This window comes from Gymnogyps californianus, chromosome 5 (assembly GCF_018139145.2).
Source record: "Gymnogyps californianus isolate 813 chromosome 5, ASM1813914v2, whole genome shotgun sequence".
Classification (NCBI taxonomy): domain Eukaryota; kingdom Metazoa; phylum Chordata; class Aves; order Accipitriformes; family Cathartidae; genus Gymnogyps; species Gymnogyps californianus.
This window is the reverse complement of record NC_059475.1, coordinates 26142903-26166993: the sequence shown is the minus strand read 5'-3', so window position 1 is coordinate 26166993 and position 24091 is coordinate 26142903. Positions and strand designations below refer to the sequence as shown.

The 24091-nt window shown below is 49.2% G+C and overlaps 1 protein-coding gene across 1 annotated transcript in view; it reads right to left on the bottom strand.

Moving 5' to 3' along the window:
• Window positions 1–22815, bottom strand: part of PRDM11 (PR/SET domain 11) — a 43685-nt gene extending 20870 nt beyond the window's left edge. The window contains exons 1-5 of the mRNA XM_050897148.1: window positions 22723–22815; window positions 5034–5152; window positions 4353–4456; window positions 3154–3416; window positions 2095–2162 (exon numbers count right to left, since the gene is read on the bottom strand). Coding sequence (XP_050753105.1) covers window positions 2095–2162; window positions 3154–3416; window positions 4353–4456; window positions 5034–5149 — 551 coding nt within the window. The 5' untranslated portion in view covers window positions 5150–5152; window positions 22723–22815. The remainder of the gene's footprint in view (window positions 1–2094; window positions 2163–3153; window positions 3417–4352; window positions 4457–5033; window positions 5153–22722) is intronic.
• Between the last annotated feature and the right edge of the window lie 1276 nt (window positions 22816–24091).

Genomic DNA, 24091 nt, shown 5'->3' with positions numbered 1-24091 from the left:
TGACTGAAGAAAGAAAGGGCAAGAGGATGTTACCATTGCCATGCCATCTGCTACGCTTCATACTCTTTCCTCCCTGTCGTCCACTGCCCTGGGTAAACAGTCACTTGAAATCAAACCAGCAAATGCTGCAGTGTACACGTTGTCCTCAGCGGGAACATGAAAATGGACTCAGATGTGGTAGTCAAACAACAAAAACAATAGTCAGATCTACAAGAAGAGAGAGGAGTCAGCCCAAGCTGCCCTCCCCATGCCATACCCACCTACCCAGAGGGTGAGTAGATCTGCTTTGCAAAGCACTCCATCTGTGAGTGATGGCAAAGAGCACCATCTGAAAAACAAAAAGAGCGCTGTCTACAGCGTCCTGGAAGTACGGTCTCTGTGGGTAATCTCCGTGACAGGTAATGTCCTAGCACAGGATATTGAGTGCACCTCTGTTTGAAAGCTGCTAACAAACAAAACCAAGACTTTTTGAGGACCACTATCTCCACTTGAACTGTCAGTCAGACTCTACCTAATACTGCTATTACAAGCAATTTTCAAGAGTAAAACCAGAAAGATCAGTAAGACTGGTACAGCCTGCACACGTCCTTTCATACACCCCCAGAAGAGTTGCAGACATCCCCTTTCCGCAAAACCGTATCCTCCTTGCCTTTCAAGGCTATACAGAATGGCCCAGACCACACTCATCTTGAGACTTAACCATGGCAAATACAAGTTTAGACAAAGAACCTGTTCTTTGGTGCTGGGACCATGAGTAGAGCCCATTTAAATCCAGACATCAAGCTTATGTTCATGGCAGTAGGAAGAAGAGTTCATCACAGGATTTTTGCTTTCCAAGACTGTGTTTTCCTCCAATTTCACTGTCATCCAGATCACATAAAGATCCAGATCTAAGCAGAAAAATCTCACTCTGATTTTTGAACTTTGCATTCTTTACTTCAAGATATATGTCCCCCTACTTATCTGTCCACTGCACCACTGCTTCTTTTTGGAGCGACAACTCCAGTCTCAGCCCAGGTCTAGCGTTTTCTCTCATCCAGTAGTGAACAACTGTAACGGCTGGCATTCTTAGAGAAATGAGATCCTTTGCTGAACTTTATGAAAGTAAGTGTCAGAACAGCTGCTATCCATGTGAAGACTCAAATGGAGCAAAAGTGCTGCAACCAGATTTGACCAGCTAGGTCAGTCTTGCATCTACCTGTACTTCATGCTCTCTCTTCCCTTAGTGAGCGACAACTGAAAATCCTAGACATCCAGGCCAACAAACCAGTTAATTCCCATGCTGCTTTACTCTTGTATGAAATACCTTCTTGACAACAACCGCTTCCAAAATTCACCCTTGAAAGCAGGATTGGTCCAAATGTGGGACAGGCCTCAGTATGCAGCAATGCCCCACTCTGGTGACTCACCATACGCACGAGGCACTTCAGTGCTTTGCCTCCACCTCAGGAGGCTGCAAGAGTGACCTACATTTTGCAGATATATGCCAATCCTTGAAGCACTGCATCATGGTTAAATATGTTCCCCTACTGCTGCAGTTAACAAACCAGAGCCAGCCCCACTCCTGGTTCAGTACTGACCGGTATTTGGGTTCTGCTCTGTTGAGTCCTGGGGCCGGCAGAGGGAGTGCAAGCACACGCATCATTTCTGCATTCAGGGCTGCAGCAACTCACTCCATGTTTCTCCTAACATAGTCAAGCTGACACTACCAATGACAGCCACCACAGACAATCGTTTCAAGTGAAGCCCAGAAAGAAAACAAAAAAAGCACCTCTTTCAATGTCTGTCAAATGGGACAGGACAAAAAAACTCCAAACAGATTCAAATGTTACCTTGGGGATAACGCAAACCATTTTGCAAATATTTGAACGTAAAGTTAAACAAAACAAAACAAACTTGTTTTAGTCCCTTTCACTGAATCTGACTCCAAAGGATTCTGATCACAATAAATACTGAAAAAGCACAAGCACACCCTTTACAGAAGGGGTTGTGGCATTTTGGTTTGTTTTTCTGTCACACAAAACAACAAGGAGCATTGGCCTCTCTCTGGAAGACAGAGCCCCAAAAGGGAAGGCAGAAGAGAACTGGACTCACCTCATCCAGTTTGCTTTGGTTTCATCCGTCCCATCAATGGATTTGTAGCGGTTGTTCTTATCAACGATCTGTGGAACAAGAGAACAGATGCAGCATGTCAGCTAGCTGGTCCAGACAGGAGAAGGTCTACGACTCTCAAATCACTGCTTCAGTTCCAGCCTTAAGACAGGACATGAAACTACACCATGAATCTCAGCTCTCCTAGTACTACAAGCTGCTGCCCTGGATATGTGTGTGGAGGCTACTCTGAACTGGCTAAGAGGCATTTTCTTACGTACAAATATCCATAACACAGACCTATGGATGCAGCTGACAAAACTGTTAACAGTCCTGAGTTATAAAAGATGAACGTCCTTTTCAGGACAGGGCTGAGACACACATTTATTTTACAGACAGAAAAGCGTGAGCAGCATTTCATATCAGCAGCTCTCAACTTTTTTCCCACCTATAAGTCAAGTCCCACATGTCATTTCTCGTAATAACTAGTATCTGTTGATCTAGTGACATCTCTTATCTCATAGGCTAACCAAGGCCTGTAGTACTAGGGGAAAAAAATATGGGTTTTGGTGTTGGAGTCTGCATGTAGATCAGTTCCGATGGACTGGATCTCCTCTTTCCTTGCCTCTTGGGCCACCTGCTCTGCTCAAGCAGGCGGGGAAGGAGTGCTGCAGACCCATGAGAGAGCTCTGCAATCTCTAGATACGATCCTTCCCTCTATCCTCAAGATGATGACCAGAGCAAGGAAAGGTACTGGAGGAGCCCTAGAGGTTGAGTGGGGATGCAAGAACATGGCAAGGGGAAGAAGAGAAGCAAGCTCTGCTTCCTACAGCTGTGAACGGAACTCAGGTGCCATGGCACCTGGTCTGCTTTCATGTAGCTATACCCTTAAGCTGCTAATAATTATGGCAGGTCGATGTTTGCCTGCTGCCCATGTGGGTCAGTGGAAGATCTTCAGAGAAGGGGGAAGATGGTTAAGTTCTGGCTCCACAGGCCTGCGAGTCCCCCAGCTCCGAGCTGCATGGCCAGGGCATCACTTCGTTGGGGAGACACATCACTCACCAGCCACGAGAAGAATCCTGCGGACTTGTCCTGGCTAGAGATCTGCCCCTCGTACGGCCCGAAGATGTGACCTTTGGGGATCACCTCGTTCATACAGCGCACGTCGTTCTCCCCGTTGGGCTCTTTCACCACCTCCATTCCAGGCGGGATGGTCAGCGCTGCCCGGTCAGGGATGCCAACGGGCACTGGGGTGTCAGACACAAACACCGGGGGGCCGTGGTTCGGGCACTCATCCACGAAGTACTCCTGGCAGGACTCGCAGACTGCGGGTGTGAGGGGAGCAGGGGTTAAGTTGGGCAGATGTGATGCCTGTACGGGCTCACACAGCTCATAGGACGCACAGCATTCAGGACAGCACACCCCAGCTCTCCATCCTCCCTCCAGCCAGGCTGAGCCCCTTCCCAAAAGCCCGGCCTCCACGCATGCAGACGCTTCACCGGCTGCTCACTTGTTTCGCCACACATCTCTCAACAAGGGCTCTGCCCCAACCCACGCTCGCCCAACCAACGCCTGCGCTTGCATGAGCCCTGGCACCCTACACAGATTTGCCACCGATGGCTACACGCACAGGGAAAGGCCCCATCACTGTCTGCAGAGACAGAGGGTGGGGGCTCCTTGCACGTTCCTGGTTAGCAGCAATGTCCTCAAGCGGAAAGGTTTGATTCCCCACACACCAGAGTGGAACTAAAACAAACATCCCTGAAAACAAATACCGTCATCATAGAGACTTCATTCTGTGCTTGGGAGAGAGACAGCATCCCCAGGCACTTGCACTGTGGCCAGACAGGGACTCAGGCCTACAATTTGATACTTTGTAGGTATGCCAACATAACTGGGACCAGTTTTCTTTCCCAGAACACGGGGGGAAAAGAGTTGTCATTCGTGCAATGCTCCCTTTGCAGTTTCTGAATTCAAGCCTTTGGGTTTTCCAGACTCTTGGGATTTTCCCATTCGCATTTTCATGTTTCCAGCACACTTTCCACCTACCTCCCTACCGCTGCATAGCCCCATGATGGACAAGCTGCTTTTGTGCAACAGCTTTCCTATCAAATGTGCCAGTCTTTTCAGGAGAGCGCACAAATTTGTCCCCAGCTTTTTTTTGCCTTGCTTCCACCCCAAACCAGCAGGGCGCCGACTAGGAAAGACTGAAGTCTATACAAGCGGCAGCGTTGCTTTTCCCTCACTCACAAGACACTTACACCAGAAATCCACTTGCTGAAAGCTCTTGGTCATGATCAAATCCCGTTTCCCTTTCAGTTTCTTGGGCTCCACCTCCATGGACTGTGGGTCAGGCCTTCCAGAGCTGGGGAAGGAACGTCAGAAAAATGTGTTAACCTACCAAGACGTTGAGACTGCACACAGAGAGAAGCAGAGGCAATAGGGCCTGACCAACTCTCCTACTCCCCACACCTGCAGCAGAGAAGTGATTCAACCTGCCATCCAACCTGCCAAAAGCTGGTACCTGACATGGCTTAAGGCTAAAGCCTACAGCAGGCAGTGGCTTCAGCTAGAGCACCTCGATGCATGGCACACACCTGGCACATCCCACACTGGACAGGACAGTGGCAGAGGGGACTCCCACCAGCAGAGAGGCAGCACTGCTCTGCTACAGCCCAGGAAATGTGCTGCTCAAAGGCAAGGCATCACCCTCAATGCATGCCAGAACCACAAGGCCTGATGCGAACTAGCATACATAGCAGACGTGTGCCTAGCACACGAGTAGGTGACCACCCCTGTCATACACCTCAAGGCAGACCTCACAAGACAGGGTTTTAATAACTTTGAGAAGTTCAAGTATATCCCTCAAAACCAACTTTAAGCTGAAGGGGAGGTGGAGAGAAGGAGGTTAGAGTACATCAGACCGAAGCTTAGCTGCGTACCAAGGCTGTCCATACTCCTGGTCCTGGCGTGGAGAGCAGGCCTCTGTTTTTATCGTCACCATCTCTCCTAAGGAAGCCTGGGTCTGGATCAAACAGTCCTTCAAGTTTTCACTCATGTTCTGAAAAAGAATGAAGGAAGGGAGGAGAAAAATGAGCAGCCAGGAAACCACAGCCTTCCTCCCCCCGCCAGGACGCAGCCAGCAGAGCAGGCTCCCTCCTGGCACGAAGAGCCGCCATCACGCGCTGGGGCACCTACATGCGCATGTAGGTGGAAACCCCTTCCCGCACTGAGGAGGAAAGAGCAGTTCAGTCCCAGGTCAGCTAAAGAGCATGAGACACATGGAGCACCCTGAGGCACGGGGAATCTGAAGTATGTGCCACAGCGCCCATTAAAAATGTTGCGCATGGAATTTAAGACTGATGGGTGGGATGTGTTCTGGAAACATGGAGCACCACTACCTCAAGAGCAGGTCTTTGGGGACAGAATGACAAGAAAGAGGAATGCAGGTTGTGGCATGAACCAGGATCCGTCTACGAATATAACATATGCCAGTCTCCATCTGGGAACAGAACACGGTGTACTACACCCCTGCAGATGGAGCTTTCTGTGTGCTCCAGACACCTCTGACAAACAGGTAAGTGCCTACAGCACTCTGCAGGACTCCACCAAAATTGCACAAGACATGCTCTCAATCTTCCTGTCCCTTGTGATGACCGGAGCTGAGCTACCACCACCCTTCTGGCACGCAAGCCGCTGTAGTGAAAATGCTTCTCCCTCAGCTCAACACAAGGGCCAGGAACCTCTTAATGATGTCTAAGGACAGCAAGCTCCAGAACAGTAACACTTCCCTCCTCCCTCCATCATGGGATGGTAATGAACAGAAAATATTGATAAGGCAAGTGATGATAATTTGGAATCGGTTTAATTAATATTAAGATTTTTGGAAGGGCCACTAAGCTTCAGAGCATCCCAGCTTGAGACAAGGAATAAAGCAGAGCGCCATTCGTCTCTTCATTGCATTCATCTTAAGACTTCCTCCAAGGCACACAAACTGGCTGCTCTCAGGCACCATACCAGATTGGACAGACTTCACAGCTCCCCTCAAAGTCTCCTGTGATCCCCCTTTCCATGTTCGCTGCCTGATGGCACGTTCTGTTATGCTGCATACTCGCAGCACCTGACAGAGGGGCCTCAGTAGCTGATCAGACCCCTTCTGTCAGGGGAGCTGGTGGAAAAGCCCGTCCCTATCATGACTCGGCTCTGGGCATCCCGAAATTCATGTTCTCAGGTCACAAACCCCTGACGACAGGAATTTTCTTATTCCACATGTGCTTGTATGGGACTGAGCACCATGGAAGTCTAGTCTGCATTTGTGCCCTGTTTACAGCAAGAAGGAATGCTATTCCCAGCCTCTGTGGCTCCTCTTTGTGCCAGGGGACAAATGATTAATTTTTCCAGCCGAACTTCTCACATGCCAATGTGCAGCCTGAAACACCTTCATGGAGCCTGTATCAAGGAAGCACTAGTTAATATTCATATAGTGCTCTGAAAGGAAAACCTCAGCGTAAGTACAACCAGATACATGCAAACACATGCACTTTTAAGCCTTTACAAGATGCCCAAAACAAGACACTTTTTCTTTCAGAATTACCACAGCCAGTCAGAAGGAAAGCGATACTAAGGGCAAGGAGGGGCTCATTATTTTGGCAGGCTGAGCCCCTGGTCTGCGCTCTCCGGAGCGAGAGGGAAGCTCTCCAGTCCTGTCCCCGTGCACCAGCTGGTGCTGCAGGCAGGGGCTACCCGCCCCTCCTAGACGAGAAGGAAAAGTCTTTCCTGAAAAGTCTGCAGTAAAGCAGCTCAGGAGGGAAAAAGCAGCAGCTGGGGGAGGGGGAAAATGTTAAAAAGCAAGAATAGATGGGTGCTGCACCAGAGCTGGTTAGCTGTGGGGCCTCCGCTGGTGCAGGAGAGGTGGATGCTGGCTGTGGGGTAGACGCTCTTGGTCAGAAAACCCACCAGTTTTGGAAGCCTGGCGGACAGGGCACCTGGAGTTAAAACACCCACAACCCCCAAGGCTTCAGTAGGAAGAGATGCAGACATCTGTCTCTGAACAGACAATGGCTTTTCCTTTCCCACTGTTCCCTTGCGGAGACTCCTCCGTTATGGAGCGAGAGAGACCCTGTGACAGCGCAGTCTGACCTCCTGTGCAAGGCAGGACACCGCACTTCCTTCAGTGAACTCCTGGTTAAATCACAGCATACCTCCAACAAGAAAAAAAAAAAGAAATCCAGTGTTTATTTTACACACAGAGCTCCTCATTTTACTGTACAGCACATTTTGCAGCCCTCCCCTCTCATGGTCCTCTCTGAACTCCCTCCAACTTATCAGCAACATTCCTGCACAGCACCGGTCGCATCACTCCTGTGCTGACGGGAGCAGCACCTTGCACCAAGATAACACCCTCCCTGCCCCTCCTCAGCATTTTCACGTTTGCGTCCAAGTACCGCATTTACTTTCTGGCCACCATGCCCAGCTGGGGTTTTGTGTTTGAACACGGTGCTGTAAGAGCCCTAGCTCCTGCAACAGCTCCCAGGCCACCGCACAGCCCCGCCAGCCCTCCTGCCTGCTCTGCGACTAGGTGCCCGCTTTTAAGACAATCACGCAACTCCCTGTTGTCTCGCCCGGCATACATGCGATCGCAACTCCACCAATAACTTGCCTCTTTTCATTACTTGCAATTTGCACAGACTTTGTGTTGCCCACAAATATAATCCAAATTAACTTCTTGTTTTCTTCCAGGACACCAACAAACTTAGAATCATAGAATCATTTAGGCTGGAAAAGACCTTTAAGATCATCGAGTCCAACTGTAAACCTAACACTGCCAAGTCCACCACTAAACCATGTCCCTAAGTGCCACATCTACACATCTTTTAAATACCTCCAGGGATGGTGACTCAACCACTTCCCTGGGCAGCCTGTTCCAATGCTTGATAACCTTTTCAGTGAAGAAATTTTTCCTAATATCCAATCTAACCCTCCCCTGGCACAACTTGAGGCCATTTCCTCTCATCCTATCGTTTGTTACTTGGGAGAAGAGACCGACACCCACCTCTTGATTAGCATTACGCCAAACAAACAATTCCCAGCTGACCCTACTAGAAATATGCTATCAGCAATAGCTCTCCTTTTCTTGTCACACTGTGAGCTTTCATTTAGTCAGGTTTTCATTTATTCATAGAATCACAGAACAGTTTGGGTTGGAAGGGACCTTTAAAGGTCATCTAGTCCAACACCCCCTGCAATGAGCAGGGACATCTTCAACTAGATCAGGTTGCTCAGAGCCCCGTCCAACCTGACCTTGAATGTTTCCAGGGATGGGGCATCTACCCCCTCTCTGGGCAACCTGTTCCAGTGTTTCACCACCCTCATCGTAAAAAAATTTCTTCCTCATATCTAGTCTAAATCTACCCTCTTTTAGTTTAAAACCATTATGCCTCACCCTATCGCTACAGGCCCTGCTAAAAAGTCTGTCCCCATCTTTCTTAAAAGCCCCCTTTAAGTACTGAAAGGCTGCAATAAGGGCTCCCCAGAGCCTTCTCTTCTCCACGCTGAACAACCTCAACTCTCTCAGCCTTTGCTCATAGGAGAGGTGTTCCATCCCTCTGATCATTTTTGTGGCCCTCCTCTGGACCCACTCCAACAGTGTGAGACACATTGAATCATTCTAGCCGCTGATTACGATGACCTGTGGCACAACTTCAGTGTATTAAACATACAAGACATACCAACGCTTTTACCTTTATCAAGCAAAATTACAGCAACATCAGAAAATCATACCATGTTAGAAAAGACCTGTTTTTAAAAAATCTGCACAGACTGATTATTACAATTAACACCCCCTTAAATCATGACCAATCCAATCCCTATCAGCTATTACATTATTTTACTGGAAGCAAACATCAGACTGCAGGTAGCCTAGTATTCTAGTTTGCCCAGATTAGACCTGATATTAGCTTACTTGTTTATGACTAACACACAACATTTTTTTCAGTCTAACTCACTGCGTATACTTTTTTTTTTTTTTTAAGTTAGCATTTATGGCCCAGAGAGCGCTGCTCAGTCAGTCCTTTTAAAATCCCTGGATGCAAGTTAGCCAGAACAGCAAACTTAAAAATGTACTGCTGTAGTTGCTGCTGTTTGGTAATTTCCCAAGCTACTGCTACAACAGAGAGCATTACGCTGCTGCTGTAACTGGTACTATCATCTAGCTTTTCCGCCAGCTACAGGAAACAAACATTCAACATTTCTCCAGTTCCAGGCAGCAGTAGATGACTGTGCTTCTAGGACTCCTTTAGCTTCTGATGTATTTAAAGCTGCTTTTAATTTTTCCTAATTTCACTGCCCATTAGTTTCTCTTTCTTGCCCTTTCTCCTCCCCCTTTAGTTTTCCACAACCACAAGAGTCTAGTTCCCATTCTACACTTTTCACTCCCTCCACTTCATTGTTTTGTGGGTTTTTTGGCAATTTTTATAGTTGTGTTTGTTCTAACACTTAAATATGAAGATCCTCTGAAGATTTCAGATGATGTGGAGAAGCACCATGCAAGCATAAGCAGAGCAGGCTCCTTGGTTACTGCTGAAGGTATTCCCGGGGGCTACTTGGCCTCCCATGTGGTCATCAGGACAGTCAGTCCTCCCAATGTCAGTGTGCACACAGCGTACTGCAAAGTCCTAGCAGCATGTCAGAGAGGACTAACCCTAGGTGAGAGGGATGCTGTGAAGATCCAGGTGCTGTTCGCACACAACATCAAGTCCTTTGGCCAGCAAAGGCAGTTGTGGTATGAGGCACAATGCCCCTCAGCAGGCCCAGGACACCAGTGTGACTGCTACAAATCCCAAGAGGCACCCCCAGGTCCACAGGTAGTGCCACAAAACCTCTCCCGTTTTCTTTACAGAGTAGGCAAGGACCTGTCATGTTTCTGCATGATACATGTTAACATCTCCAGTCGCTTCACCATGTTGCTCACAATCAGGGAAGTAGAAAACACATGAACATCTGAGCTGTTAATCTCCAATGCAGGAAAAAATGTCCAAATGGGGTTAAGCATGAACGAACCTGTGAATTCCTGTCCTCAAGTATGCCGCCTTTATCACTGCCCCTCTTTTAGTTACTAGTTAACAGCCACAGACTTTTATCTGTGTGAATCAGCTTCCAAAACAGAGCTTTAATTTTACGTTTTACTGGCACGTTTCCCAGATTGGGACATTCTTGCATGTGAAACAGCCGTATAGGAATCCATCCCCTCCTCAGCACACAGCTCCTTCACTCAGTTTCTCACTGCTGGCCTTCTGGAGGTCATCCCCTCTTCTTTTAAGAAAGATCTTGCATAGCTTGTACCATGTTTTAAAGTGCAGGCCCATGGTGAAAGATGGACTTGAATTCATACGCTTTTTCTACAGTTGCATATTATTACCAGAAATAGTAATCCAGAACACTCAGCTACTGACGAGTCGAGAAGGGGGAATAAAGCACAGCATTCAAGGCTCCGAGCTCCCCCCCAAACAGCCATGAAAGACCCAGGCTGACTGTTTTCCCCGAGGTGAATTCACTTACCAAGGTCCTCGGCCATGCCAACCATTTCAGGTCACTTTATGAAGTACCAGCTGGCTACGCAGCCAATGCAAACACCGAGAGATACCACAAAATAAGAGGCAGAACTAGTTTGCTCAGAAGAGGACCACTGTCCACAGACAGACACTAACCCCATGCTCCACTGGGAAAATTGCTTTTGCCTTGACAGTTGCCACAGTGCTGGCTTAACTTTTCCCCCTGAAGTACAACGTTCCTGTGGGTGAAGCTGTCCTCCACCCAGCGGTGCAGCAGAGCAGCGTTCCGGCACAGTGAGCGCTGGCGGCAGGGCAAGACCCGATGACCTGCCTCCCAGCTTGATGCGAGGCCAGGGCTCTTCCCCGACAGCCACAGAGCAGGACTGAATGCAGCCTGCACAGCTGCACACAAGCTGGGTCAGTCACAAATTCACACTTAATTAGTGAAAATTACAGGGCATGGATGATGTAGGATTTGAGCAGCATGGGCTGCGACCAGGACTTGTTTCAATCATTGCCAATTACTCCACTACAGTCGGCAGCCATAAATTCACCAGAAGAGAAATATGAAACATTTTCTTTGCGTTTCGAATTCCAAAAACAATGAAGGTCAAGCCTACAAGAAAGATACCTGGAAGCACCACCAGTTTTGCTGCAGCTTTCTGAAGAAGCCTGGAGAGCAAGCTTCAAAACCACAAGACTTAAACCCGTTTTACAGCAGGGAGGGCTGAGAGTTCCCAGTGGTTTCAATGACTTGCTCAAGACAGCAACTGACATGACAAACAGCATTGGGGTGCCACAACACCAAGCTCCTGGTGTCATCCCGATTGCAGACAGGCTGAGGACAGGGAAATTCCCGTTTGCCAACCTGGAACTCCTCCTATCATTTCAAGGGGATGCGAGATGCATTCACACTGTCACTCTTACATGGTTCACTGGCAAAACACGTCATCAAAATCTGCCATGATCTACTTCATGACAGATGCGTTTCAGAGGGGGAAGAAGGAAAAGAACCTCTGAAATAATCCCTGAACTAGTCTAAAGTTTGTCTTACGGTGGCTTCTAGTGAAGGTGGAAAGTGCTGCTGACTTTACAGGCTTTGACACAAAATTCTGTATTATGGTCAGTTGGGAGCATTTGCCCTTTGTTGATCTCAGAGTAGGAAGCTAGTGTCACGGATCAGCACAAGCTTCTGCAAACCAGGTATTATTTGGTGCAACTTCTCTACGTTAAGTGTTGAGTAAGGACTCAACACAGTGGGATGCTGACAATGTAAAGCTCCTATGCAGCCTAAAAGCCTCTGAAGCAGTGCGGCATGCCACGGAGCCGAGGCAGCTACTTACTGCAGCTGAAAGAATACATGACTTGCCTTTTTAAAATATATTAAAAATAATTCCCTTAAACTGGAAACTTCTAATTTTTGCTGTATTTGGCTCCCTGCATTGATCTCACAGATTTACAGTTTAAGGGTAGAAAGGAGAATTAGGTCAACCTGACTGATCCCCTGTACATCACGTGCCCTTACCTTTAGCCTACAAACAGGACAAAATCTCCATCTGAGTCTAGCAAGGGGAAGAGAAGCCAACACTTCATCAGAAGTTCGCTTCAACTGTTAATTCCCACCACGGACAAGCTATATGTGAATCTCTCTAGTTCTGGCCACCAGTCAGCAGTTCTTTCAGAGCCCTGCAACCCAGCGGGAAAGGCTGAAGTACCTGGCATGTTGGGACGCCGCTTTGAGCAAATGGAAAGAATTGCTTCCCAGCTTAATGGCTGTAACAAACCTCACCATCTTTGGTCAGGACTGCCAGTTGCACTTCTTTGCATTTGGCTTCTTCAACATAAATATATACCTACATTTATAAAGTTAAAACAGACAGACACAAAACCGCAGTACTAAAACAAGATGCTATTCCACCAACATTTTTCTCCCCAAGGACAGAATAAGAGTACAACCAAGTGGCAGATGTAAGCCTTATTCCTTAAGGCACTACTGAAAGGTGTTTGGATAGCAATAGTGATAAGCACTGAATAAAAACACATACATAGCAGAGCCCGGGATATGTATGCATGCAGTATCTTCTCAGCTTTCCAACAATTTTCGTCATTCTTCTGTGTAACTCTTCCAATTTTCTCTACATTACTTCAAGATGCTGGCACCAGAAAGCCACGCTGATGTAAGACTGAATCTGAAGCAAATACAAGGGTTACAGACATAAAACTACCTCCTCACCCTGATTCATTACCTCCCCATTTGTGTGTCCAAAATCATGGTTGTCTTTTCCAGCTACGACCTGGCACAGAAAGCTCCCCAGAGCTGCCTGCCCATTCCGACCCCCACGTTCTCACACGGGACTGCTCGAGACGCAGCCTCCATTCGCAGATCATGTTCGGGACATGCCTTTCCAGGTATATAACTCTCCACTTGTCTGCATAAAAATTATTTTGTTTCAGTGGCTCCATTTACCAAACAAACTGCATTACTCCATCCTGCCCCCATCAATAGCTACAATTCACCAAACTTGTTTCATCTAGACATTTTGCCAGTAGTGAGTCATGCTTTCTTCTGCATCATTAAGTGTCAGGCAGAATTGGCTTCTCCCTTCCCCTCATTTGAAGGGAAGGGTCATCGAGTCTACTTCTTTGAAAACGCAGTCTCCACATATCATGTTGCAGAGACTCTTCTGTAAAATGATCAAGCTCTAGCTTAAAATAGCTGGATTATTTGCTCCCCTCGCCTAAGGCGGCGATGCCAGAGCCTTGATCTTTTGACGCTGAAAATCCATTTTCTACGTTCACCTTAAAGTTAATCCACAAACAGTTAATTTATTAGTGTGCTAATACTGTCCTTTAGCTTAGAGTATCCTTCATCCTCCTTACTGTTTATACTGCCGCTTCAGTTTATTTATTGGATGCCCACTCTCTATATCAATCACTACCTTCACTTCCTAAGCCACTTGTATTTTATTGATATTCTTTGGCATTAGATATTAATTGGGTTCTCATGCACTGAGTTAACTGCCTTATATACCTAAGTATATCACATCTACAGATCTTACTTTAAACTAACGGTAAGCTTCTCAAAGAACAAAATCAGACCTGTTTGAGAAGTACAAGACACTTTCCATAACGTCAAGTTTCAAGCATGAATATTCACCCAGGATTGGTGCCACGCTACCAAACCTATCATTTCCTGGGCCATCCACTTAGCGATTTTCAGAACCGTCCCAACATGATCACTGTTGCAGTCTCCTGGATTTGCTGTGATCCACCAAGACTGATTAAAAATGAACATCAGCAAGCTAGAGACCTCCTCTCGTTTATCTAGCGCTCACTTTGTTTCAAGGGAATGTGCTTTTTCCTAAGCGCAGCTGCCAGCAAAACTTTGCTTACCCACAGGACCCATGCTATGCAACTCCTACACAGGTCCCTGGATCCCTGCTTATAGGGCTCAAATTTTGGATAATCAACTTATCCTTTCCTTGCTGCTGGCCCAGATTCAGCCTTAATGGCAATCAAGCGCACACAGCTCAACAAAGGGAAGTTAAGTTTTTCATCACGCAGATGCTTTTACAGAAAGCAGAGATGTGAATTTACTGCCCAAATGACCTTCTACTCTCATCCGTGGACAGACAAAAAGGCTGGAGTGAGGAAGCGCCTGGTAGGCATGCAACAGGCTGGGCCACCGCAGCACTCCTGCTCTTCTGCTGTGCTGGGAGAAAGAAAAGACACTGGAGTGCCTTTAATGTTTTATAAGGCACGCGCAGGAAATTCAAGACGCCCTGGTCAGGTCCTGCCAGCCTCGCTGCGCGCCTGGGACCCTGCCACATAGCACTCAGCACCCGCCTGCCGCCCGCCACCAGCGTTGCCCGGCTGCCCACCACGAGCTCATGTGCATCCAGAGGACCCCTGCACTTGTGCAGGCTGGCCAGCCTAAAAATTTCCGTGGGTGAGCGACACCAGTGATTCACGTATTTGAACACCGATGGAGGTAAAAAGGGAAAGGGAAGGGAAGGCGTGGGGGTGGGCAGGAAGCAAACCCCAGACACTACTTTCTAAATAGCAGATGTGGCTATTCTGGCTAGCAAACTTCCACTTTAATTTCTAACCCACAGAGATGGGAAATGATTCATGAAAAATCAACAGGATAAAATTAGCTGGAAGGCAGAGAGATAATTCATGCAACCCAACCGTCATGGGCTGAAGTGCCAGCACTACCAGCGCTGCCTGGCATTTCAGCCTCCGGTGCCCTTCAGTGACTGGCACCCGGCCAGCAATCAGCTCCACGTATATTTCCTTAGCGTCTAAATTAGCCCCTCTGGAGAGCACATCCATCTTTCAACAACACGGCGTTTCACTCAACACTTTTCTAGATGTTCCAGCTTTTTTGTTTGTTTGTTTTTTTAAAAAAGATTACCTGCAGTACTCTGTCTTTTTCTTCCACTGGTGAATGCTTAGTGGTGTTAGAGGACAGGACAGGACAGACTGACGGGACGGACAGGCTTGCACACACATCTGTAAGCCATGGCCAAGCTATGCACGAAATTCAAACTGCCCCACCAAGTCAGAAAGCTTAGTGCATTTCACCAGAGCACCCTTTTCCTGCACAAAGCCAACAATGCACTCAACAGTGATGACCAAGTGCTGGTCTGCTTTTATACACACTGGTGGTTTTTTGTAAGACTGTCCTTAAATTCTGTCACATAAAAAGCACAAACCACAAAACACAATTTCACCCTTGATACAGCCACATGACAGAAAGTTTCTTGAGCAGATGGTACTACTTACAAATCACAACCCAACGCTCTTTATCCCAAAGGCAGATGAGAAACCCCCACCCCTCCAAGAGACCTCTGGACTTCTAGCAGGCACCTGGTTATTCGGCAATGACCCTTCCCACCACTCAACTCAAAACCTTCAGGAATCAAACGTCAAATTGTAAAGCCTCTGCAGCACCAACACCTCTAGGCAGGCAGTCTCAGCTGCAGGGGGATCCCCATTCAATTGGGACCTGTGGGTACAGATGCAAAATACAGATAAAATCCTGCTTTGGTACCATTTGTCCAGTTGGCGCCTGTTATTTCTGTTGAAGGATGTTACATGACGGTTCCTCTATGTTTGTTACAGTGGTTTCACTCTACTTGGGCTTCAGGACACAGCAAGCGGCTCCTTTCTTTTTACTTGCTCAGCAAAAAGGGAAAGAAAATTTGGGGGTAAAGGAGAAGGTAGGAGCAAATCATATTTTCATTTGTTCCTAAAATTCTAACAAACTGGCTCAGTCCTTTAAAAGCTCTAACGAACACACCAGGCAGAACGAGAACACATCAACTGTTCCACAAAATGCAGAGGAAGCAAAAGCAAGAGCCATATTTATTTCTCCTCATTTGTACCCTCTTGCAGGCCATTAGGGAGATAAGATCTCACAGTACAACAGACATTATTCAGGGCTGGTAAATCTGTCTACAGGTTAGGGGCTCACGTTACACCGCTTGGATGAGTACTGGCTGAGCATGGGTCACATCGACCCCCTTTTCCTTGGGGCAGGCAGCAGTCCAGATACTCCCAGTGTCAGACCTGCCAAGAGATCAGATATCCGTGTGCTGAATTCACCACCACCATCATTTGATCTGCACATTCCCTTCCACACAGGGAGAGGGGTGTTCAGACCCTGTATATCCTAACGCAGCTAAGTACAAAAAAATTTCCAGCAGGGGCCAAGCACTTCTGGTCCATTCCTTCAATCCCTGCTCCTCAAGTGCGTGTTCTACGTAGAGGTATTGGGTTGCACAGAAATACCTGGTCCTCTACACTACGGACATTTTTAAAACACTGATCAGCAGAAGCATGGAAAGAGCCCAAGAATTCATTCAATTCCGGTCCAAACAGAAGAGGGAGCACGTCACAGTGACTTCACATATGCAAGTCACTGAGGGACTACAAAAGTTCACAGACTACCCCAAGAGAATTCAAAAGCAACATTTCAACACCTGACTACAGAATGAGACCTAGTTAAAAAAAAAACCAACCAACCACCAGTTAAGTCCATCAGACCTAAAGAGGATACGTTAGCATCTGATTTAGTTGGTGCTAGCTCTCAACACGTCCAGGAGACGCAGTAAGTGGATCCACCTTTCTGGAAGTACTGCCTTTGCAACAGCAATGCAGCATTAGCTGGTGGGATTCTGCACCGAGCGTCAGGTACTGCTGCACTCATCCAGCAGTTCCTCGCTGCACAATTTAGGAAAAATTTCTCAAGGAAAAAAGCAACTTACACACATACCACACATAAGAAAGTTCTCTTCCCAATCACGAAGGGAAGAGAAATTCAGTAATCAAAAAGCTTCTATTCTTCAAAAGCTGACTGATCTCATTTGAGCTCAAAAAAGATAATCTGCACGTCTAGGTGTGTACACGACAACTCCAGAACGTATTTTATTGTTCACAAAAGTATGTCCATGTGTCATCAGTATTGATTTTTCCTTCAGTCAGTTTCCAAGTGTTTTCATTAATTTCCTCGGAAGGGATGAAAGGACTGGACTCTGCAAACTGTGGCGTATTTAACATTCACATTAGCCTTTCCAAGCAAAAGGTCTCCAATTGAAAGAAAGCAGCAGACCACAGGAAGTACTCCAGCAGCCTGAGAACAAAAGAAGTTTAAAAAAAAAAAAAACAAGCCCAACAGCAAAACCCCCTGATACACACAGACATGAGGAAGTCAAGGTTTATCTAAATGAAAGGTGTAAAGAGGAACGTGCTAGGAGTGGAAAGGTAATCCCAACCAAACTTATGACATCTTTCAAGGAAGATGCTATGTACACTTAGTCTGCTCAGCTGTTTGAGTCTGCAGTTGAAGGACCACATTTAACCTCACTCGGCATATTATGATACAGTTTATATGATACATTTTCAAAATAAAGCTTCATTGTACTGAAAAGGAATGTACTGGACAATATTTCATGTCGGTTATCAGCCTGGAAACAGCTGACGTCCCTGACCAACATCAGCTCCAATTACCAGCCTTCAACACTCTGAAACACTCTGAAAGGGTGTTCGCGGGGGGCCACGGGAGCTGCATGCCCACGGCGCCCTGATCCGCACTCAGGAGCCTGGAGCCAGCGCTCCCCAGTGCGCAGGGATGACCTGACTCAGGGAAGAGCAAAGGATGCTCAGTGCATCAGCTCCCCGCTGCGCAAGGCAGGAGCACCGCTGGCTCTCAGGAGTAGCTAATTAAAGCAATGCTAGAGCTGCTGCATGAGATAATCCCCCACGTCACCTCCCATGCACTTTCACCACTCTGTCCTCATACATCATCCCCAGTACCCACGGTCAAGCTTCCACCGGCAAAAGCCAGCCCCCAGCTGACAGCAGCACAGGCAGCCCAGTTGAGCCGCCAGGACTGGCGGCCCCGGCAGGGCTCGACGCTGACACTGACTTCAGAACGGCAGTCCCTCCTCCAGGACAAGTCACTACAGTCCAAGTAAAACTAGCCTTGCTGAAAAGCCAAAGCCTAAGGAGGAGAGAAGAAAGGGGGCAGAGAAACGAAGCCATTTATCAGAGCGTGTTCAAATTGGACGACTTTGCTTACGATACCCTTCTGATGGGCCCCTTATTGATGGCTGTCCGTGACCAAGGGACTGCACTGAAACGGTCTTCTGCAGTACGCATTACTGATCTCTCTCTGAAGGCTGCCAGTTTCTGCAACTTAAACCTTAAATTATATGTATAATGTTTTTACCTTCTGACTGCAGAGAAGCTATTCCGAGTCTGAAACACCAGAGTGCTGCCTCCCTGCCTCGCAGAGAGACGAGGCCTTTGAACAACAGCTCTCAAGGATACGAGCTATCCTGCTCGCACAAACGGACCAATGACCAGGAAGCACAATAGCAAAGCTTTAAGTGCCAATATTTTTAATTGCTTGACTGTCTCTCAGCAGAAACTTAGGTTCTTGCAATTATGTGCAGAGTCTGCGATGGAAGGAGGAAAAATGCCAATGCTAGTACCACCTTCACTGGCTCTAGCCGAAGTCTGAAGCCTACATGGTGAGGACAGTGACTAGACCTCTAAAAACCCACATCGTAAACGTGATTCTAGATGCCAAGTCAAAATTTACCGCCTTCACCTCTGCTTTTTTCCCTCTTTGCTCTCAATCCTCCCGGTCTTTTCTATTAGTAATGTAGAGCCTATCACATGGTGGGCATTTTAAAGAAAAACTTCTCTAACACGGGATGCTTGTGTTGCCCTCCACACCAGGTTTCTTCTCCATTCACCTTGGCTGCTCCCACCTTCCAAATAAGCCATGGGACTGCTCTGTGTTTTCCATTGTTCTTTGTTTGGCCTCTTTTACCTGCAAACTTCCTCCCTTTCCAAAGCACTTTTCCCTCACCTTCTTTCTGAAGATGCCATGCAGGGTGACACTGTCTCTCACCTTATCCTCTCTGCTTTTTCTTTGGGAGGCTGGACTTGCTACTGGAATCCACTTGCATGGGCAAGTTTAACTAGCAGGGATTCCTGAAAAGCAACATTTCACTATGCAGCTTTAGAAGGACCGTCGCTCTAGAGGCTTTATTTAAAAACACCTTCAGTAGCAGAGAAGAGGTCACAGGGAGAATTAAAGCCTTCTTTACTCCACTACTGCAGAGAGGTCAGTGCAAGAGGAGGCACTAAAACCATCTGCAGCTGCACAGGAGCTCCAGTCCAAGAAACTTCACCCTCTATGACAGAGCTTCAGGCAGGAGCGCTGTACAGAAGCACTTGCGATGAAATACACCACAAGCATGACAACAAGGGGTGAGACACAGAGCAGCAAAGCTAGCATCCCGCGGCAGGGCTGCCAGGCGGCAGGCCAGGAGGAATTCTGCCACTTGCTCAATGCCAGCGGATGTTGCACGTGCCGACCCCCCTTCACTGGCTATGCCTGTGCCTCAAGCAGCTCTCAGCCCTGGGGTCCAAAGGACCTGTGCTCAGGTGAGAGCCCAGATCAGAGAGCTCAACACTGATGCAAGAAGACATGTCAAGCATACCCAGATGCGTGTCCAACTGACTCCAGATTTCTTACAATGCCAGAAAGCTGCAATCCAAACTAAGGAATAAAAGTGATGTTTGCTTGTTTTGGCTTTCTTAGGAAAACCAGTTGTTCATAGGTCTTGGATACACATGTTCCCAACGCAAAGTAGGCATCAAAAGTTCCCACCTGCAGTCCAAGCACTGGGAACAAGAGTCATTACTTCTTACAGCTACCCAGCCCTGTATCTTCAGGTCAAGTTTTAGCAGCTTATTTCTTCCTTCTGGAGGTCCTCCAGTTAATCTACAGTATTACTATTTGATTGTCAAACAAAAAAACCCAAAAACATTTTGTCTTTGGGTCTACATTTAGTTTCTCCATGCAAATTTTCACACACATGCCAGCAACACCGGATTGGCAATAACAATTTTAAATATACTACTCCAAAACGTCATTAATATTAGGCAGTATTTTAAGAGCTCTGGAAATGGTTAGTAGCACTTATAGCCAAACCAGCAAGAGAGAGGCCCTGCTAACAGCAACTTTAAGAATAAAGAGATAGGTAAAAGCACGTACTTCTCTTGCATAAATGGACACGGGGGCAAAAAAAATCAAACACAGCTTTGCTTGGGAATTAACAAGCACGAGACAGAAGTTACAAAAGGAAAAAAGAATATTAAAAAAAACCCAGACAGATAAAGTGTACATGGTACTCTCTATAAAAAGACCAAAGACCTCTCTTGCCTGGGCTTGTTTTTTTTTTTTTTCTCAATATACATACTTTACTCTGATTCCTGACTCAGGGCGGCAACTTCAACTCACCACAATGCTCGTGGCCCCCCGACTGCAAAGCCAGCCTGCTGCAGCGGAGGAGCCCTCCCGCTTCAGGCTCCTCTTGCACTGTTCATGGACACAACTTTGCCCCCCTCCTACCCATTTTGGGCAGGTCTGTTGCTTTCTAGTAAGGAATATGAGCAAACAACCTGCCCCCACCCCATCCCAGTAAGACCGACCTTGCCTCAGTACATCAAAAATAAGGCTTCAGACAAGTCCTTGCTTTTGTCCTTACTATCTAAAATCAGGTATTGCCCTCACAATAATCCTCCCCCTTAAATTGTCAAAAAAGCGCAAGTAATTGCTATCAGCAACCAGTAAGGCTCACAATGAGGGAGTCCCCCATAAACTGGCCCAGAAAGCACTGTGCTTCATGCATGGTCCACAAAGATGCTAGGGGAGCAACAGACTGCTCTCCCGAAACCAGCAAGCTCCACACCAAAGCCAGCACTGTGCTGGGAGCCGCAGGACCTCCCTCACACCCCACAGCCAGCCAGAAGGAGCAGCAGCTTTTGAGATGACTCCCAGGCAGGAGGGAACAGTGGCTTCCTTTGGTCCTGCTACTCCACACCACAATGGGATCGGTCAACTCAGCATCTAGCCAAGAGCCAGGGCAACCTTCAGCATCTCCCGCGGCTACCTCAAATCCTCCCTGGTGAGCGGTTCCAGCTAACCAGCCTTTCCTTCACTAACACAGTCCTTCCACCAGCCACACCAACAGACCCGACACTTGAACTCTTTGCAGACTGCATGCAATTCAAGAGCCCTACGTCACTCAGCCCCGTGTTAAACTATTATTTTTAGAGCAGGAGCACCTTTGGCCGAAGCACCCCTTGCAAGAAGCAAACATGCATCATCCGAATACTTTCATTTCCGATTGAAGCTTGCACTTGAAAACAAAAAACGCGCCGTCCTCATCAGGGATGCGCGTCTGTCACGGGGTTTATATACAATACATTAGAAAGCTGAAAGAGTCATTTCCCTTTCCACTTTTATTGCTTATAATCTTGGTGATTGCACAAATGGAAATGTAAGGGACACGAAGCCCAACCCAGGCAGCGTGCTCATGCTCTGCTGGTCTCACGGGGAGTCAAACCTCGCCGGCAGGACCGGATCCAGGGGCTGATGGATATTTGGGGCTGGGGCTCCTTCGCTGCTCAACAAAACACTGTGCACACCTGCAGTGCTGGAAAACAACCCCTTCTTACGGTCAGGTTGGTACTTTTTTTAAGCTGGTTCTGCCAGTTCTCCTCCCATTAATGAGAAACATTAATCACTGGAAAAAGAGGAAGCAACACCGAGCCAACAGTTTTGCCCACGGGCCAGATTTCTTTTTTCTTCTTCAGGGATCTGAAATGGGACGCTGGAGGCATCTTCCTTTTCCCTTTGGACTACACCAAGGGATACAGAAATTGGGTTTAAAAATATATAATAAATATATAAAAATCATGCTCTTCCAGAGCATTTGCAAAGAAGCCAGAAAGATTCAATAACTTAAAAAAAAATAATAGAGGGAAAAAGGCCAAAAAATACGCATTTGGTGAATTTTTTCCACGCGAGTCAACAAAGTATCCTGGCTAAGCGGTGCAAGGGCAACTCCTCCGTTGCACTCTGCAACGGACCCGGGAGATGTTGCAGGCATGATGCCTGCAAGCACGGTGCAGCTACCGCGAAGCCCCGAGGCGGCGGGAACCCCGCGGCGAGGTCGCCCGGCCCCGCCGAACAAGCGCCCGGTTGCAGCGTCGCGACCCGCCGCTGCCGCGTCTCGCGGGCTCCCCCCGCCGCCGCCGCCCCCGGGGAGCGCCCCGCGCCGCCCCGCCCCCGCGTTCCAATGTGGCGCGCGCCCGCCCGCCCCCGCCGCCGATTGGCCGCCGGCCGCGTCAGTCGCCGGCCCCGCTAACGGCCGCGGAGAAGGAGGGGGGACGACGAGGAGGGGAAGGGCGGGCGCAGCCGCGGCGCGGGCGGGAGCGGCGCGGCGGGGAGCGGCGGGGACGGGCCGGGCCCAGCGCCGCCCGCCCCGTAGGGGAAAGCGGGGGGGGGGGCTACCTGTGCCCGCGGGTCGTGGTCGTCGTCACCGCCGCCCCGCCCGCTGCGGGCACCCCTCAGCCGGGCACCCCTCAGCCGGACCTCCCCCCTCCCCCCGCCCCAGGCTGGGCTGGGCCGGGTTTCCCACCACCCCCACCACCGCCCCCCCGCGCTCCGCAGCCATTTTCGTGGCCACCTTGGCTACCAGCGGGGCTGACTCACCTCGGCGCTGCGGGCGCGGGGGGCCCGCCTCGGCGTCGGGGGGCCCACTCCGCCCGGGGAGGGGGGGAGAGCCCGGCTGGCTGCGCCCTCCCTCCCCGCCGGCCCCGCTGGCTAGTCCCAGGCGAGGACGGGTCCCGGGGCCGGGCCGGGCTCGGCGGAGGCGGCGGCGGCGGCTCCCTCCCTCCCGGCCGTGACCACCATCTTATTAGCACAGGAAATGACATGGAGAACGGAAGAGAGGGGCGTTCGGGGGCCGAGCCCGGGGACCCCCCGAACCGGGGGGAGGCGCCGCCGGCCCGCCCGGCCCGGCCCGGCCCGGCTCGTCAGGGCTCTCCCGGGGCCGCGGCGCTCCCGCCTTCCCTTTAAATAGCCGAGGTGGAAAGAGAGGAGGGGAAAAAAAATAATAAAAAACAAACCCAAAAAGCCGCATAAAGCAGGGGAAAAAACCAGAAAAAGCCGAGCAAACCCAAACCGCCCCCGGTTCCCACCTCCTGCTCCGGAGCCTGCGAGTTCCGCGCGGAGCCGGCGGCGATCTGCGCCCGCGGCCGGCCAGGGGCCCGGGGGGGCTCTTAAGGACAAAAAGCACCCGGGCGGCCCTCGGACAGAGCGCGGGGGGAGTCGCCGGCCGAGCCGCTGGGCTTCCCCCCCCCCCCCCCCGGGCGCTGCCACGGCCACCACCTGCCGCCGCCCGGCAGCCGCCGCGGCGCCCCGCGGAGCGGGACCGAGCCGCCCGCCCGCGCCGTCGGGGCCGCCCGCCTCTGGGGGACGGCGGTGAGACGTGCCCCCGCCCGGGGACGTGCCCCGGGGCTCCTCCACCGGCCAGGGGAAGAGTCGGAGTGGCCCCGGGGCGGGCGCATCTCGCACCGGCAGGACCCCGCTGGTGCGCGCCTCTTATCGCCCGTGTGGAGCCTCATGCCCTTCTGCGAGCAGAAAGTGAGTGTGAGGACGCGGTGTTTCCCTGGCGCTCAGAGCTCGATCGTATTTCAAATTACCCCCCAAAAAAGCAACCCACCCAACAGCAACGGCAACAACAACAAACCCTACCCTCGAGCTCTGTGCAGGAATTACGGGCAACATGACGGATGACAAAAAGTAGGCATAATTTAATAAACAGAGGAAGCATGTCTCACCAATAAAACAAATTCTAAATAAAACCATCTGCAAGCATTAAGTTTGAAACAATGCAAACTGTTTAGCTGCTTTGCCAAAAGAGGCACAGCAGGGGCTAAAGAGAGGGATGGATAAATAGCCATAATTTTCCAGTTCCTTTGGTTGACAATGGGCTTGTATGCGAACAGGGCTGTGGTGACAATGTGCATGCTTGGATACTTGGAACTACTTCCCTTTTTCTGCAGCCCTGAGAAATACC